The sequence below is a fragment of the Suncus etruscus genome, chromosome 5, assembly GCF_024139225.1.
Source record: "Suncus etruscus isolate mSunEtr1 chromosome 5, mSunEtr1.pri.cur, whole genome shotgun sequence".
In the NCBI taxonomy this organism is placed as follows: domain Eukaryota; kingdom Metazoa; phylum Chordata; class Mammalia; order Eulipotyphla; family Soricidae; genus Suncus; species Suncus etruscus.
The window spans coordinates 88,304,063-88,320,004 of NC_064852.1; the positions used below are offsets into that span (position 1 = coordinate 88,304,063).

The 15,942-nt window shown below is 35.2% G+C and overlaps 1 protein-coding gene across 1 annotated transcript in view; it reads left to right on the forward strand.

Annotated features, from left to right (window-relative positions):
* PDE11A (phosphodiesterase 11A) overlaps positions 1-15,942 on the forward strand; it is a 431,148-nt gene that overhangs the window by 230,510 nt on the left and 184,696 nt on the right. The window contains exon 6 of the mRNA XM_049773400.1: positions 2,378-2,510. Within this exon, the coding sequence (XP_049629357.1) occupies positions 2,378-2,510 (133 nt within the window). The remainder of the gene's footprint in view (positions 1-2,377; positions 2,511-15,942) is intronic.

Sequence of the window (15,942 nt, forward strand, 5' to 3'; positions counted from 1 at the left end):
TCCAGAAATGCTCACTCAGATGTCTTGCCTCTAGTTACCAATGTAGTTACTTTCTCCTAACTTTCCCACTGCATGCACAGGATGGTAATTTTGATTAGCTAAATCAATATAATACATTTTTTAACCAATTTTTTTCTGGTGCTGGGAAGGGCACAGTTTACAACAAACCCAGGGAGAATATAAACAAATTTAAACTCTGTATCTTGTAGCATAGAATATGGTTCAAAATCCACACAAGTATATTATTGTATAGAAACAATGAATATGTCCAGTGTTTAGTGTTTTTATTGCATATAGTATAGCTTAAAGTCAATGGAGTTATGATTATTTCTATTTTGGATATTTAATAATATCTCATGTAGCCCAGAGTTCCACTGACTATAGTTTGGATAACATTGGAGTAGCAAATCCATATCCCCTAGCATGATATAGCCATCATTTAATGTATACCTTTTGTAAATTTAAAAATTACTTCTTTTAGTTGGATACTCCAGTAAGCTGTATTCTCCTGTTATTTTCAATATTTTGCCTTTTTTGGTAGTACAATATAAAATTTCACACTTCACACACACAAAAAAGAGAGAAAATTCAGCATGACATTATGGTTTTCTTTGGTTGTTTTAGAAAATAATGTCTTAATCATGTTTAAAGTGCTTAGTCTTTTTGCTTGTTTGATTTAAAAGCCATGTGAGAGATACAACATTTGGATTTTAATTAAAATTCCACTTTCAGACAGTGATTTGTAGAGAATAAATTTATGTACTAGTGCTGTCTAACATGCAAAAAAAGTGTATAACATCAGAAACAGTGAATTTGTTAGACATGGGCCAGCAGTCATACAATTGAGATTTATTTATGATAGTGAATAATGTCTGATTTCTCTTAATGCATACATTTGGATTCCTCTCATACCAGTTCCTAGAATTTTCATTGTCACAAAATCCACAAAACTCAGGGAGAGTATAAACAAAGTTAAACTCTGTACCTTGTAGCATAGAATATGGTTCAAAATCCACACAAGTATATTATTGTATAGAAACAATGAATATATAAAGTGTTTAGTGTTTTTCTTGTATAGCTTGAAGTTAATGGAGTTATGATTATTTCTATTTTGGATATTCACTAATATCTTTTTTGGGGGGGTGGGTCACACTCGGCAGTGCTCAGGGGTTACTCCTGGCTACATGCTCAGAAATTGCTCCTGGAAGGCTCAGGGGATCATATGGGATGCCGGGATTCGAACCAATGACCTTCTGCATGAAAGGCAAACGCCTTACCTCTATGCTATCTCTCTGGCCCCGGATATTCATTAATATCTTATGAAGCCTAGAGTCCCACTGAATATAGATTGGAAAATATTGCCCTAGGTTTTTTTTTTGTTTTTGCATTGATTACATATTTTGATTTATCACCTACTAGTCACAAAGCCATGAAATTTTTTCTTGATAATCCTAATTTGTACAGTACTCAGGTTTGTATATCCAGAGCTATGGGCAGTATTTAATATGTCCTCCACTGACCTAATGGAGATGAGGCTTAGTGGAGATGAAGACATGATATAGGAAGGAGATCTTACTAATTCCTACAGCAGCTTGGTAAATGTGGTTATTTTTATAACTAAAATGGTTTAATGGAGGTTTTGTAAAATTATTGAGTGTAAAATTCTTTGTCTAAGTATAATATGAACAGAATGTGAGTTTACTATTAGGGGTAAGAAAAGTTAAACTTTCTAATAACATTTTATAAATATGATTGTGTTTTTATTAAGAAACACTATAAAATTACAAAAAGTTATATAATGATGATACATATGGTTTTGGATTTCCTTTTTACTGCATTTTAAATTCTCAACTTGTTTACTGATTAATGAAAATGTATGACATAATTATTTCCGAATAAGTGCTAAAACAACTACTATATTTTCTGAAAGTTCCCTCAAAAAGTAAAAATTTGTATTTCTTTCCTGGTATCAAATATCCCTCTGTGATACTAACAGTGACTGAGTAGATGAATGAACTTTTATTATATTGCTTCATGGGCAGCCTATTGTTAATTTTGGCCATTACCTAATTATTTATTTGTTCATGCATTGCCTATGCCTATGCATTGTGATCCAAATACAACCCACTATTGCTTTCTGAATCCTAGAACATCTATCAGTTCTACCCACGCATTGGCTATTTTATATTATTCCAGATAAGTTTTTTTGATGTAGCTACCAATAATTACCTCCCTGTTGTTCAGTGGCTGGTGTCATTTATCCCTTCTTAATGAATTTAGATCATCCATCTATGACAATAATTCCATAGGATTTATTTACTTTGAAGCCAAGTTAGGTGCTACTTGTTTCTTACCTCCTTCTTTGATGTTCTGCTAGTTTCAGAGATAGCATGGAGAAATCATCCTACTCTGACTGGCTGATAAATAACAGTATTGCTGAGCTGGTGGCTTCCACAGGTCTCCCGGTGAACATCAGTGATGCCTACCAGGACCCACGCTTTGATGCCGAGGTAGGACTCATATTGGTTCAGTTATCACACTTTTGATGGTTTACTGGTGGAAGTAAGAAAGAGACAGCAGATAAATTTACAGCAACCCATGAGTTTACTGGAAGTTCTTTTCCCTTTTCTTCTGTTCCTGCTAAAATCTGCTTCCTGTTGGTTGGCAGAAAAGTTTACTATCTCCATCCTCCTTGTTTTGTGCCAAAACGGTGGTCTACTTTATATTAGTTTAATGCTCTTTTATGTTTGGGCTTCTTTTTTTTTTAATTTAATTTATTTAAAGAAAATGCATCACATAGTTGACATAACTGATAATAATACATTTTTAGGAAGACCAAAAGCAACATGTTTTTTTTTTTAAAAAAATAGAAAATTGAAAGGAAAACTAAAGAGATGGAGGAGAAAGGAGACTCTTTTTGAAAAACTATTGACTCACATTGAATTCAATGAAGCACCAGCAGAAAGTTTAGTAAGTTCTTTAAAAAAAAAAAAAAAAGAATAAGAGTTAAGAAAAAAAAATACAGCAATAATGGTGTAAGAGTGGCAAATGTTGCCTTTTGCATAGGCCCAGTAAAATATGTGTAAAATAGAAAAATAAAAAAGCCTTGTCCTAAATACAAAGAGACCTTTTCCCTGAAGTTCTCTGGCTTAAGACTGACTCTGGGCTCCAGGCATACTAGGTTGTCCAACCCCTGAATCACTTTCTGTGATGAAATTTTTTTCACACATTAGCTGTTGTTGTTGTCTGGTTTCTGTAGTTAAAGATTCTGGTTTCTGTGCCAGAAGGATTCTGGTTTCTGTGTTTCATCAAAGTCAGGATGTGGAGCGTCCTCCAGTTTCACCTTACCATCAGATGTGGAGCATCCTGGTTTGGGCTTATTTTCTATGAAATATACTCACACAAATGTACACACAATGTACCTATATACATTAAACTATAAAATATTTAATAATGAGAAAGTGTATTTGACATCATATTTTCCCATAAGTACTATAACAACTAATATATTTTTAAAGTTCCCTTAAGAAATATTAAATTGCTATTTAATGTTCATTACATAGGCACATTAGACTGATATGCAGCATATTGTTAAACAAGATTCTGAATTTCAGGGGCTTCAATTCTAAGGTAGTAGAAAGTAGAAAGTATTTGTTCTTGCAATGTAGAGTCAGTAATTGAGTTTTAAATTGGGGGCGGGATTGGAGTTTAGTTTTAGAAAGATCCCTCTGGCTAGAGAACAGCAGAAACTAGTAACAATAAATGATATTTTCATGATACAATTTTGAGGAGTGAGCATTAGCATCCCCATGGGCAGAAACCAAGAGCTCTGAATACAGACAAGGATCCAATTCTAGTCTGTCAAACCCCAAAGCTCTTATTATTAATCCAGCCATATATAGTCTCCAGTGTTTGGAGTAGGACACAATAATAGTAGAAATTCTGGGACTGAAGTCTAATTTATCAGTTTACTCAGTGATCAGGGAAGTTCATATTCCCTAAATCTACTTTTTCTCTCTATTTCCTAGAACTGCTTTTCTCAGGTTCTATTCTCTACATATTCTCTAGCCATCCTTCAGTTACCAGCTATGATGCTCCTACCCTGGTAATCTTCATGAATTCTCAGTCAAGACTGGAAGTTCTCTCCCCTTGCTGATCCCCTGGGGTGTGGTGTGTGTTATTATCCTGCTTCTAGTTTTGAGCTGTAGTCAAACTCTTGGAGAAGTAAGAAGAATCAACCAATTATACCATTAAAATATTTAATAATTCTGTTCAACGTGCCAGATTGAAATCACACCCTTTAAAAAAGTTGATTTTAGGAACTTATATATAAAGACACACCAGTCATCCAAGAGATCATCCTGATACCACCTTAGACACCCCCATCAGGCTCTACAGAAAAAGCCTGAACACATTCTTGAATATCAAGCCCATTTCGTTTTAAAAACTATGTTTTAGGGGCCGGAGAGATAGCATGGAGGTAGGCCATTTGCCTTGCATGCAGAAGGTCGGTGGTTCGAATCCCGGCATCCCATATGATCCCCCAAGCCTGCCAGGAGCAATTTCTGAGCATAGAGCCAGGACTAACCGCTGAGCACAGCTGGGTGTGACCCAAAACCCCCCCAAAAAAAAAAAACAAAAAAAAAAAACAAAAACAAAAAACTATGTTTTATCTTTCAAATAAACTCTTGTTCTACTTTACTTTTTTAGTAAAGTTAGCTCAATTCTTTGAATTACTAAAGACCTGGATAGAGGACCTCCATTAATAATCATGTTCCTGGGTCATGCAAATTTGCCATTCATTTCTTTATTTCCACTATTACAAAGTATTTTGTCATATGAATAAGCTCCGTTTTATCTATCCATTATAATGCTGATAGACACTTGAACTCAGTGTCTAGATGGTACATACAAAATTGACCAGAACAGTCTTCACTATGTCTCTAAATTAGAGACATGTGACATGTGTGCAGGTCAGTTTTCAGCAAGTCTATTCCTAGGATGGCAAGCAGTGCTATGAAAAATTTTTTTGTTTATAATTGATCTTTCTTTTGTGCTATGAAAACAGCACATGGAGCAGTCACAATATCTCAGGAATATTTTTTGCTGATTCAACTAGTGATCTTGAGAATTCATTAACCACATAGAAAGACTCTGACCTGAATTGTGATTCAGCTATTTTACATTTTTCCCTTCACAGTCCATTTCAATAAGGTGGCTAGTTCATTGATTTCTAAAAAAGAACATTGTGGACTCAAGCAAATAGATAACAGTTATTTCTGTGGGATTGGACATAAAAAATATATGCCCTGATTCAGTAGTTGGAAGTAATCATGTCTGCAGATAGTAAACTCTATAAGATAAGCAATGACTCTAATGAAATCTCCTTTTCCCTATAAAAAATAAAGCATATGCTTAGATCATCCTTATTTTTGACCTATTACCTAAATATTTTCAACTTGCCTCACAGCTAATACCAATTTTTAAATGCAATATAAAAGATTTCTAAATTATTTTATATGGTGCTGGGATCTATGCAGATGGAGAAGTGATGTGAAAGGGGAAGGAGGAAGGGAAGGAGGGATAGGGAAATGAAGGGAAAGGGAAGAGAGAAGGCCAAGGAGAGGTAAGTTTAGGGGAAGGGATGGGAGGTATGGGAAAAATGAGAGAGGAGAAAAGAGGAGAGAAGAAAGAAAGAAAGAAAGAAAGAAAGAAAGAAAAGAAAGAAAGAAAAAGAAAGAAAGAAAGAAAGAAAGAAGAAAGAAAGAAAGAAAGAAAGAAAGAAAGAAAGAAAGAAAGAAAGAAAGAAAGAAAGAAAGAAAGAAAGAAAGAAAGAAAGAAAGAAAGAAAAAAGAAAGAAAGAAAGAAAGAAAGAAAGAAAGAAAGAAGAAGAAAGAAAGAAAGAAGAAGAAAGGAAGGAAAGGAAGGAAGGAAGGAAGGAAGGAAGGAAGGAAGGAAGGAAGGAAGGAAGGAAGGAAGGAAGGAAGGAAGGAAGGAAGAAGGAAGGAAGGAAGACTTGGAGTAGATAAATATTTTTGATGTGATATAATTTACAGATGTTTAGGCTTCCTCTCTTCTCAAGCATGTCTCTGGAACTCATCCATTAATTGTCAGGGCCTAATAGACTCATAGAGCCAATTGGTTTTTTTTTTTTTTCGGACCACACCCGTTTGATGCTCAGGGGTTACTCCTGGCTTAGGGGACCATATGGGACGCTGGAGGATCGAACCGCAGTCCTTCCTTGGCTAGCGCTTGCAAGGCAGACACCTTACCTCTAGCGCCATCTCGTCCGGCCACGGAGCCAATCGATTTTTTTAAACATAACTGTAACCCATTTATATTTAAATTTATTTAACCCATTTATATTTAAATATAGCCTTAGTTCTTATATCCAAATTACTGTATCAATCAAGGCAAAAGCTCAACTCAAAGTCTCTGTGCCTTAAAACAAAAGTTGTTTTGGCTCATGCTAAGTGCAATTGGCTGCTCCTTCTCATAGTAATGGAAGTGAGGAGCTCCCTCCATGAGTGAGGTTGTCCAGTAGCATCTTATGACTCATCCACGAACTGTCCTGTGTATTCTTAAGGTCTTTCACAGCATGCTGACCCAGTCCACTCTCTCCTTTGTTTTGGAGAGCTTCTTTTACAGTTGGGTTTACATTGGAATCTTATCATTTGGAAACTCATGCCCATGCTATTTTCTGTTAACAAGAGTTCATTTATTAAGCATTGCTTAGCTAGACAGCTAAAACGAAACCAGAAGTCTCATTTACAGATCATTTATATTTTGTAAAAACTTCTGAAAAGTTCTTAGACACTGTCCCCAGAGATGTCCCATAAGAGAATGATCCTCATTTTGAAATTTGTTTTAAACCGTTGGTCTTCCTTTTGCTAGAATTCACCAAAGGAAGTCTACTGTGACATAAACCTCCTCCCACTGCTGTCAGCCACTAGCTGTGGAGGCCGTGGGGCCAATAATCATTGTCGTCCTCCTGCTGGGTAGTCTCTTTGTAATTGTGTTAAATATTTAATGGAGTTCCCTCCTTGTGGGATCACAGCAGCTCAGGCTTAGTGGGGTGAGCCACAATGATTATTTGCTGTCTGCCTGCTTGAGTAGATTCAGGCCCAGTGCCTACTGGGCTCAATAGCATGGAGGACTCTACTATAGTCAAATTACTTAGTTTATGGATAGAATAGTAAGACAGAATGGTATAGATGATATTTGTGAAGTCACAGCAAAATATCTGAGCTATGGATTCTGAAATCTTAAAATTATTTTACAATATGTTTATTTGTGGTGCAATTGTAATTTTTAAAAGGAAGAGTAGCAAAGAAAGACCTGCTGATCACAAGTGTGTTTGATTATAAGGATTCAAGGAACACATATGTTCGTACATTTTCATATCAGTGGGGTTGGAATGTTATTTGTCATCTTCTTTTTAGGGTGGGGATGACATACTAGACTCCTGAAGACACTGATAAAAGTACTATGTATATTATTTTTCTATTACTGTAAAACAAACCACCCCTTTTCAGCAGGATAAGACATTACCTCAGCACTACTGTCAGTAGTGTGGGCATAACATGACTGGGTTATCTCTTTAGGGTGTCACAAGGCTAAATTAGTGGAGTTTCCAGACAGTGTTCTTGTTTTAAACTTGGAATTCATTTCAGGCTCGGTTGTAAGCATAGTCAAGTTTCTTGCTTTTGAAGACTGAGGTTCTTGTTTTCTTACTGGCTCTTAAGCAGAAGTCTCATTCAGAGACTCTCCTTGGATACTAGCTACTTGGTTCTTTTTACAATACCATGAGTTAGATACTTAAAAGCAGCAGAAGAACCTCGCTCCATTTGGCTCTAAGATTCTTATATAGGTCACAAGAATCTATAGTCTATATAGTCACAGGAGTGATTATATGGTCATGTTTGCTCTATGACTTGGTCAAGAAAGTGGTGATTTTTTAATATCCACAACACTGCATATGCGTCAGAAGAGGGCATGATACCAGGAGGACTTATCCAAAGTAGAAAGTGTGCACATGGAGGGCATTTTTTAAACTTTTGCTAGTAAATAATATAAATTAAAAATAGAGTTTGCATAAAATGCCTCTATCCCATGAGATCATCTATGCTCTGGTAAGGAGAAATAGCCACTCAAAAATTCACAAGCCCTTGAAGGCAAAAGCAACAGTGGGTAGGGCATTTGCTTTAATTGTGGCTATCCTAAGTTCAGTCCTAGGAATCACATATGGTTCTCCCATGGCATATGTACAGAAACCTGAGTAACCCCTGACCTTCACTACATGTGTCCCAAGAACTAACCAGAGAGACAGTTGTCTATATGAAAATAAAGACATATATAAACATATTTTCTAGTAGACTCATATTTTAAAAGTCTGAAGCAGATCTCACAATACTTTTATATTGATGTAAATGGATTTATATTTATTAATCTGAGTTAATTAAAATTAATTAAATGATATATTAGAGTTATATTTATTAAAGTGATTTTAATTCTTTACAGACTTTAACTCCAAAATTTAGAGGGATGATTCTTTCATATCTCATATTATTAATAGTAAATCCAATTGGTTGAAGCTGCAGAATTTATCCAGAATCTGACCAGTGTCAACTTTTCTATTGCTATTGCCCCACTCTAAACCACCATAATCTCTGGAATATGTTTTAGTTCTAGCCTTTTAATCTATTAATCTTCTCTCTGCTTTCACACTCTATTCCTTTTCATTCTTTCTCAATACAATATGCATATAAATTTTAAGTTATATAATATCAAATCCCTGCTCATACACTCTCCTTATCTCACCAGAGTAGAAAAAAAGCAGTCACATTGTTTTTAGTTCACCATATCCCCTAATTCTTTGGCCTCTCAATGTCTGTTGCAGCTTTTGTTCATACTTTTCCAGTTACAAGGATATCTTTGTTACCAGAAATGCTACCAACCCCCCACATCAGGGCTTGTACATTGATTATTTCTCAGCTAAAATATTCTTTCCTCAATATATGTATGAATCACATTTAGCTCTTTAGAGTCACCATTTAAATGTTATTGAGGCCTGGAACCCTTGCTATTTTGTTAACCCTTGCTATTTCTGATCTCTTTTCCTCTATTCTTTCCTGTTCTACACCCCCTTCATAATACCTAATACCTTCTAGCATATAATTTATTTATGAAAAGTTTGTATCACTTGCCATATGTTTCCTCTATTCTCTATTCAAGTTCAATGAAAGTAATTTTTTCCTATTCTTTTTATTCATTGATATACCTTAAGCAACCAAAAAAATATTTGGCATTCTTTTTGTTTGTTTGTTGGCTTGTTTCTTTTGCGGAGGCCAAACCCAATGATTTTTAGGGCATATACTGGCGTACATGGCTCTATGCTCAGGAATCATGCCTGGCACTGCTCAGGGTACCTTATGATATGCTGGGTATAGAATCCAGGTTATCCAGGTGCAAGGCAAATGCTTACCCACTGTACTTTTAACTGGCTCCTATTTAGGTATTCTTGCTGAACATTGTTGAATGAGTAATTTATTATTTATTAATTTATTATTAAAGGTTTATATACTAACACATTGTTTACTTGTAGGAAAGGGTAAAAAAATGTTCATAGCTGTTATATCTTGAGTTGATAAGACTTGAGATCTTGGGCTGAAGCGATAGCGCAGCAGTAAGTTGTTTGCCTTTTATGTGGCTGATCTAGGATGAACTAGGTTCAATCCCTGGCATCCCATATGGTCCCCCAAGCCAGGAGCGATTTCTGAGCACATAGCCAGAAGTAATGCCCGAAGTTCATCAGGTGTGGCCCAAAAACAAAAACAAACAATCAAAAAAAGACCTGATATCTTGATATTTATTTCACTTAAAAATTTTACCTGCCTTCCATCATATAATTGTTACTATCTGAGAAATCTATAAAAGTTATAGTTTATATTACTCATATAAAACATACCTTTTATATTATTGTGTGAAATTTTATTTTAGCATAACATTATGAGCCTTCTTAAAAATTAATTTTAATTAAATCACAATGAGATACAGTTATAAAGTAGTTAATGATTAAATTTCAGTCACACAGTGTCAATCACCTATTCCTTTACCAGTGCCACTAATGTTCCCAGTTTTCCCCATCCTCTTTTATTTTTCCCATACCTGCCTTTATGCCAGACATATTTCTTTCTCCCCCATGTCAGATATATTTCTTATCTCTCTCACTTTCTCATTATGAGTTTCTTAAAACTGTAAGTGATTACTCAAAACCCATATTTAAAATACTGCAAAACTTAAGTAAATTAACTTGTCCCATTCTGCTTTTGTAGGGATTCAGATGGATTCTTTCCTATTGCCCTTGCATGTGGACTATTGCTACTACTTTAATCTAACAAAAACTAGTGCAAGATGGGACCCCAAAAATAACAAAAATAAAGCTGAACTTTAACTAAATTTTAAAAATTGGAAATAAATAAGAAAATTTCAGCAAAGGAAACAAGAGAAAATGGCTAAATAATTGAGGCAGAATTTATGCATACATGATTTGCTAGTCCATGTATTTGTTACAGGGTTAGGAATAATGAGAGACCATCAACATTGAGATCTTCTCTGCCATGAATATCTTATGCCCAAAGTTAGAATTGATTGATGACGATTCTAAATTTGTGACTATTCAATCACATGCTATTCTTCCACATGACGTTAATTCTCTATTTTTTTTTTTTTTATAAAAGCTTGCCATAGACAATTCACTACTAGTTCTTACTCTTGTCACAGAGCACTTAAGGATAATGGAACTCCAAGTTCCGAGATCCTTTGACTTCTAGAACTAAATTCCATTTTGCCTGTCAGATCTTCATAGCAAGCACTATGCCTATCTGGGATGCCTGGCAGGACAGTACATAATCTATTCTCTGTCCCACATTTTGGTCAACTAGTAATACTTACGTTACAAAGGGAAAATTTAAAAAATTGAAGCCATTTGGAGACAGAGTTCTATGAATCTACTAAAATGCATTTTCTACTAACAATCTCTCAGTTGCTAATACTTAGTTCTTTGAGAACTTTTCTTGAAAATAGTTTTGTAAGGGATGATTGAACTGTGAATATAAAACTTTCAGATGACCAGGATGTGAGGAAGGTTAAAAGAATGACTCAGTCTTGAATAGGGAATAAAATAGGGTAGTTGTGGGTAAAAAGATAAATAAGAGTCTTAGCTCTAAAAGAGGAATGAACTTTACCACTAGTTTGGTGGAGACAATGCTTCAGTTATAAGCCCAAATGTCAGTTATTTTTTGGAATCCTTCTCTCAGAAAGTTAAGAGACTTTGTACCTAGTGTTCTAGAAACCATTAGAATTGATTTCAAAGTGCTGCTGGTGGAGAAGACAAAAAAATATCATCTCCATTATTATGTCAGGGAAATAAAGGCACTGTTTTTGAAAGTCTCTTCTCTCAATTTGCCTTAGTACTTGATTTTTTTACCAGCTAAAAAGCACTTGAAAACTAAAGTTTCGCTTTAGATAACTGTAACAGTTACACTCACACAGATACACATAAACACATTTTCTAAGAAAAGAAAGCATCTTGCATATAAATTAGTGCCATTTTCTCATCAAATCATTTAACATTTCTTTAACTGCCTTTGTAGACCTAAAAAATGTGCCAGGTATGTTTTGATGGCTCCAAGCAATAAAACATCTTTAATTAAATTGATTTACTAAAATGAGTCAAATGAGTACCAAAACAGCAAATATTAAACAGACTCAACTTCATTTATAAAGAATTATGCACCCTAGATAGTATATTTATTTTAACTGTAGCCCCTAAACTGGTTGCTTACCTCTTGTCTCTTCTTGCACTCATCTCTCCAAGACTGGCTCTGGGCTCATGTGGATGTGCTCTCTGAGTGTCCTTCCTGACCTACAAAACTAACCCCACAGTGTAGGTGCTTGATCTATCGCTTTGCTACTTTCATTACCTTTAATTTTCCAACCATGTGGCTAAATTCAATAACCTGTTTAGTTTTATATGACTACATGATCATCTTATTTGACTGTTCAGTAATATCTGACATGATTGTTTCTCCTTTAGTTCTATTTAGAAAATTGTATCTCCCAGTGTATTTCAGCAATTTGGAGAATATAAAGAGCAATTAAAAAACTCCTATATATGCATCAAAATGTCATATGGTACAATTTAAACATATTATAAATTTGTCAATTATACCTCAGTAAAGCTGGGAGGTAGAGGATCTCCTCTAGTAGTTTCTAGAGAGATAGCACAGTGGCGTTTGCCTTGCAAGCAGCTGACCCAGGACCTAAGGTAGTTGCTTCGAATCCCAGCGTCCCATATGGTCCTCAGTGCCTGCCAGGAGCTATTTCTGAGCAGATAGCCAGGAGTAACCCCTGAGCACCGCTGTGTGTGGCCCAACCCCCCCCAAAAAAGTCATTAAAGCGTCATGGTTTACAATTCTACTACCATTTTAATTTTGCACTTACACTGCTATAGTACTATAACTACCACCCAGAGTGCCAGTTGTCCACTATTGTCCAGAGTCTCTTCTTCTCCCTACTCACACCCTATCTCTGTCCTTCTCAGTTTTGTTCACAATATTTCAGAATTTTTTCATTGGCTATTAGCTTTTATTGTTTCTTTATATTCCATATATAAATGAGATCATTTGGTATCTTTCTTTCTCCTTCTGGCATGCTTAGTATAGCATTATACTCTCCAGTTTCATCCAAGTTTAAGAAAAATGCAATATTTCAACTTCTGTTATAATTGAGTCATGTTACATGATGTATATATTCTACAATTTCTTTTCTTTTCTGTTTTAGACATGGAATGTTGCAAATAGTGCTAAAGTGAACCTGGGAGTGCATAATCTTTATTAACTAATGCGTTTTTTATCCTGAAATAGAGAGACATGAATGAAATTGTTAGGTCATATGGAAGTTCTATTTTGCTTTTGGTTTTTGGACCACACCTGGTGGTGCTCAGAGGTTACTCCTGGCTCTGTGCTCAGAAATTGCTATTGGCTGGAGAGACCATTTGGGTTGCTGGGGATTGAACCCAGGTCCGTCCCAGGTCAGCCCTGGAAGTTCTATTTTTTTTTAACTTTTAAAATAATCTCCATAGTTTTTTTCATAGAGGATTAACCTGTTGATGGTTCCTCAACAGTGAATGATTTTTACCAGATGTCCCCTAATACTGGTTGTAGACAGGCCATTTTATTTAAACTTTCACATTAGACTTTTAGAGCAGTGAAACTAGGTTGTGTGAAATTATAATAGTGACTATATGTCATAATACAATTATCTGAATCTACAGAAAATACAGCATCAAGAGTGAACCTTGAGTCAGAGATGTATCTCAGTGGTTAAGGCACTTGTCCTTCATGTGTGAAGAAGCCCTGAGTTTAATTCCCCAGCACCAAAAAGAAATATATTTATCTAATATAATCAATGATGCAACAGAGTTGATTCATATATGTGTTTCTCTGGTGGAGGAAGTTAGAGTGTATATTTTAGAGCACAGTATATATAAGAATTCTGTGTCATTTTTTCCTATGGCCTTAAGTGTTCTAAAGAGACTTTTTAAAAAGGCAAATAAAAGTTCCCATAGGCAAAAAAAAAAATTCAAAGAGAACTATTATGATCAAAATTTTCTTCTTTATTTAATAGATAGAAAAAAATTTCAAAGAAAACTATTGTGATCATAATTTTCTACTACATTTAATATATATTTATATAATTCTCTCAATTTATTAATAATAGTTGAGTGAAGTTACTCAAAAGAGATATGAAATGATATATATATATGAAATGATCTCCCTCATATGTGGTATTTAAAATAACACAGTTGAAAAGCAACAAATGTTCAAAGAAAACAGAAACTGAGAAACTGGTTCTGAATAGGCACATATCACTGTACAGGGTATGGAAGGCAACAGGGCAGGAGGGGCACTGGTACATGATGGAATGAAGTTGGCACTGGTTTGGAGTTAAATGGTTCTTACATGCAAATTGTATTATCAATATTATAAAAATTATTTCAATAAAAATTTTATATTTAACAAATATCTCAATGAATAATTAAAATAATTTTATATTTTTTCTTCTTATGATTATTTTAATTAGGTATAATATTCTATAATATAGATATTCTATGATTTATTTAGACAAAAACCCCTAGTACAATATTAAGTTTCCCTCAAACATATCCATCCCTCACACTAGCAACCTCAATAATGCCCTTTACGGAAATGGGAAAACAAATAGCCCCACCTTCTCAAAACAAACAATTCTTCAGAGTAGCTACAATTATTTTGTTGTAAATACAGTTTTCACTGGAAGACAACCTAAGGCTTGTCATTAGCTTCTTCATCTGTCTCTCTTGTTTCTCTCACTGCCTGTCTACTTTTTGCCTTGGCTGTGCATATTCCTAGGAGAGGTTAGACAAAGGCTATGGTTGTGCCAAGGCTGACAAAAACAGTTGTGTCTGCTGCTCAGAGCTGGACCACAGGTAATAAGCATATAACCCTCAGCAAAACAGAACTGACCCTGACACTGCAGCACTGCCCTGTGCAGCCCCCACTCGTATATTACACCCTCCAGACCTCTCTAAAATCAACTTCTTTCTCTTGCTGCTCATCATCGTTGTAATTCATACTTTATCCTCAGGCAGAGGAAGAAAACCACTTTGTTCTTTTGGAAGTTAACTTTGATGGATGTGTTTGTTATTGTCTGGCTTCCTTTGAACCAATCTCTCCACTTTCAAGGCAGTTAATTTCTTTAAATCGTCTTGGATAAGTGAGGATGGGAATAGTACTTACATCATCAGATTATTATTTTTTAACAAATATATGAAATAATTCAGGCAAAAGTGTTGAACCAGATATGGTGCCTGGTACTGAAAAGAGCACCACCAGGAAATAAAGTAAATTTTCATCTTGTTTGAAACCTATTTAAAGAATTTAAATCAGCACTGATTTTCTGAACAAGAACAAACCAACAGGGCTTTTCTACAATGTTTTAAACGTGCCCTGATGTCATTTATTTTATTTTGAGCTTTTCTACCATAACTAGAGTAAGTTTCTCAATAGCACTTACTCTTAGAATTTACTATGATATCCTTTGTGCCTAGTGATGTGATGTGTCTAATACAGGAGGTGGTAAATACATATTCTGGGAAAATGCCCTGGATGAGCTACTTAAGACCATCCTCTGGTTTGTTTATGTTTTATTTATTTATTTTTGGTTTGGGGACATGAGATGTTCAAAATCAGTGTATATAATTCATCCCTTTAACAAAAGAAAAAAAATATACTGCATCTAAACCCCTATGATTAAAAGGCATAGAATCAGAATAAGATGAAAGTTTATGTGTCTAGAAAGTCCTTTTGATAGCAGAATAAATCACTGAATGACTGCTGATGCAATACAAAAAATCAGTGGCCATAGAGATTGCACAGAGGTTGCCTTGCCTGCAACTGACCCACAGAGTCTCCTGAGCCCTACTGGGAATGACCCCTACACGCACAGAATTGGGAGTGGACCCCAGCACAGAAAAAGCACTGCCAGTGTGGTCCAAAAATAGAAAACATAAATAAATAAATAATCAATTCCACTTTTATTTAGATTGAAAACATTAGAAAATAAAATAAATTTGTAACAAAATAAACATTTTAGATATCAGGCACAAATGTTAAAAATTGGGGCCAGAGAGAAAGTACATTGGTAGGGTGTTTGCCTTGCATGAAGCTGATCCAGGACGGGTGGTGGTTTGAATCCCAGCATCCTATATGGTCCCCCTTACTCTGCCCTGGAGGCGATTTCTGAGTGCAGAGCCAAGAGTAACCCCCAAGCATCACCGGTGAGACCCTACCCCCTACCCCCAAAAAACCAAATGTTAAAAATTATGCATAGTGTTTCTAT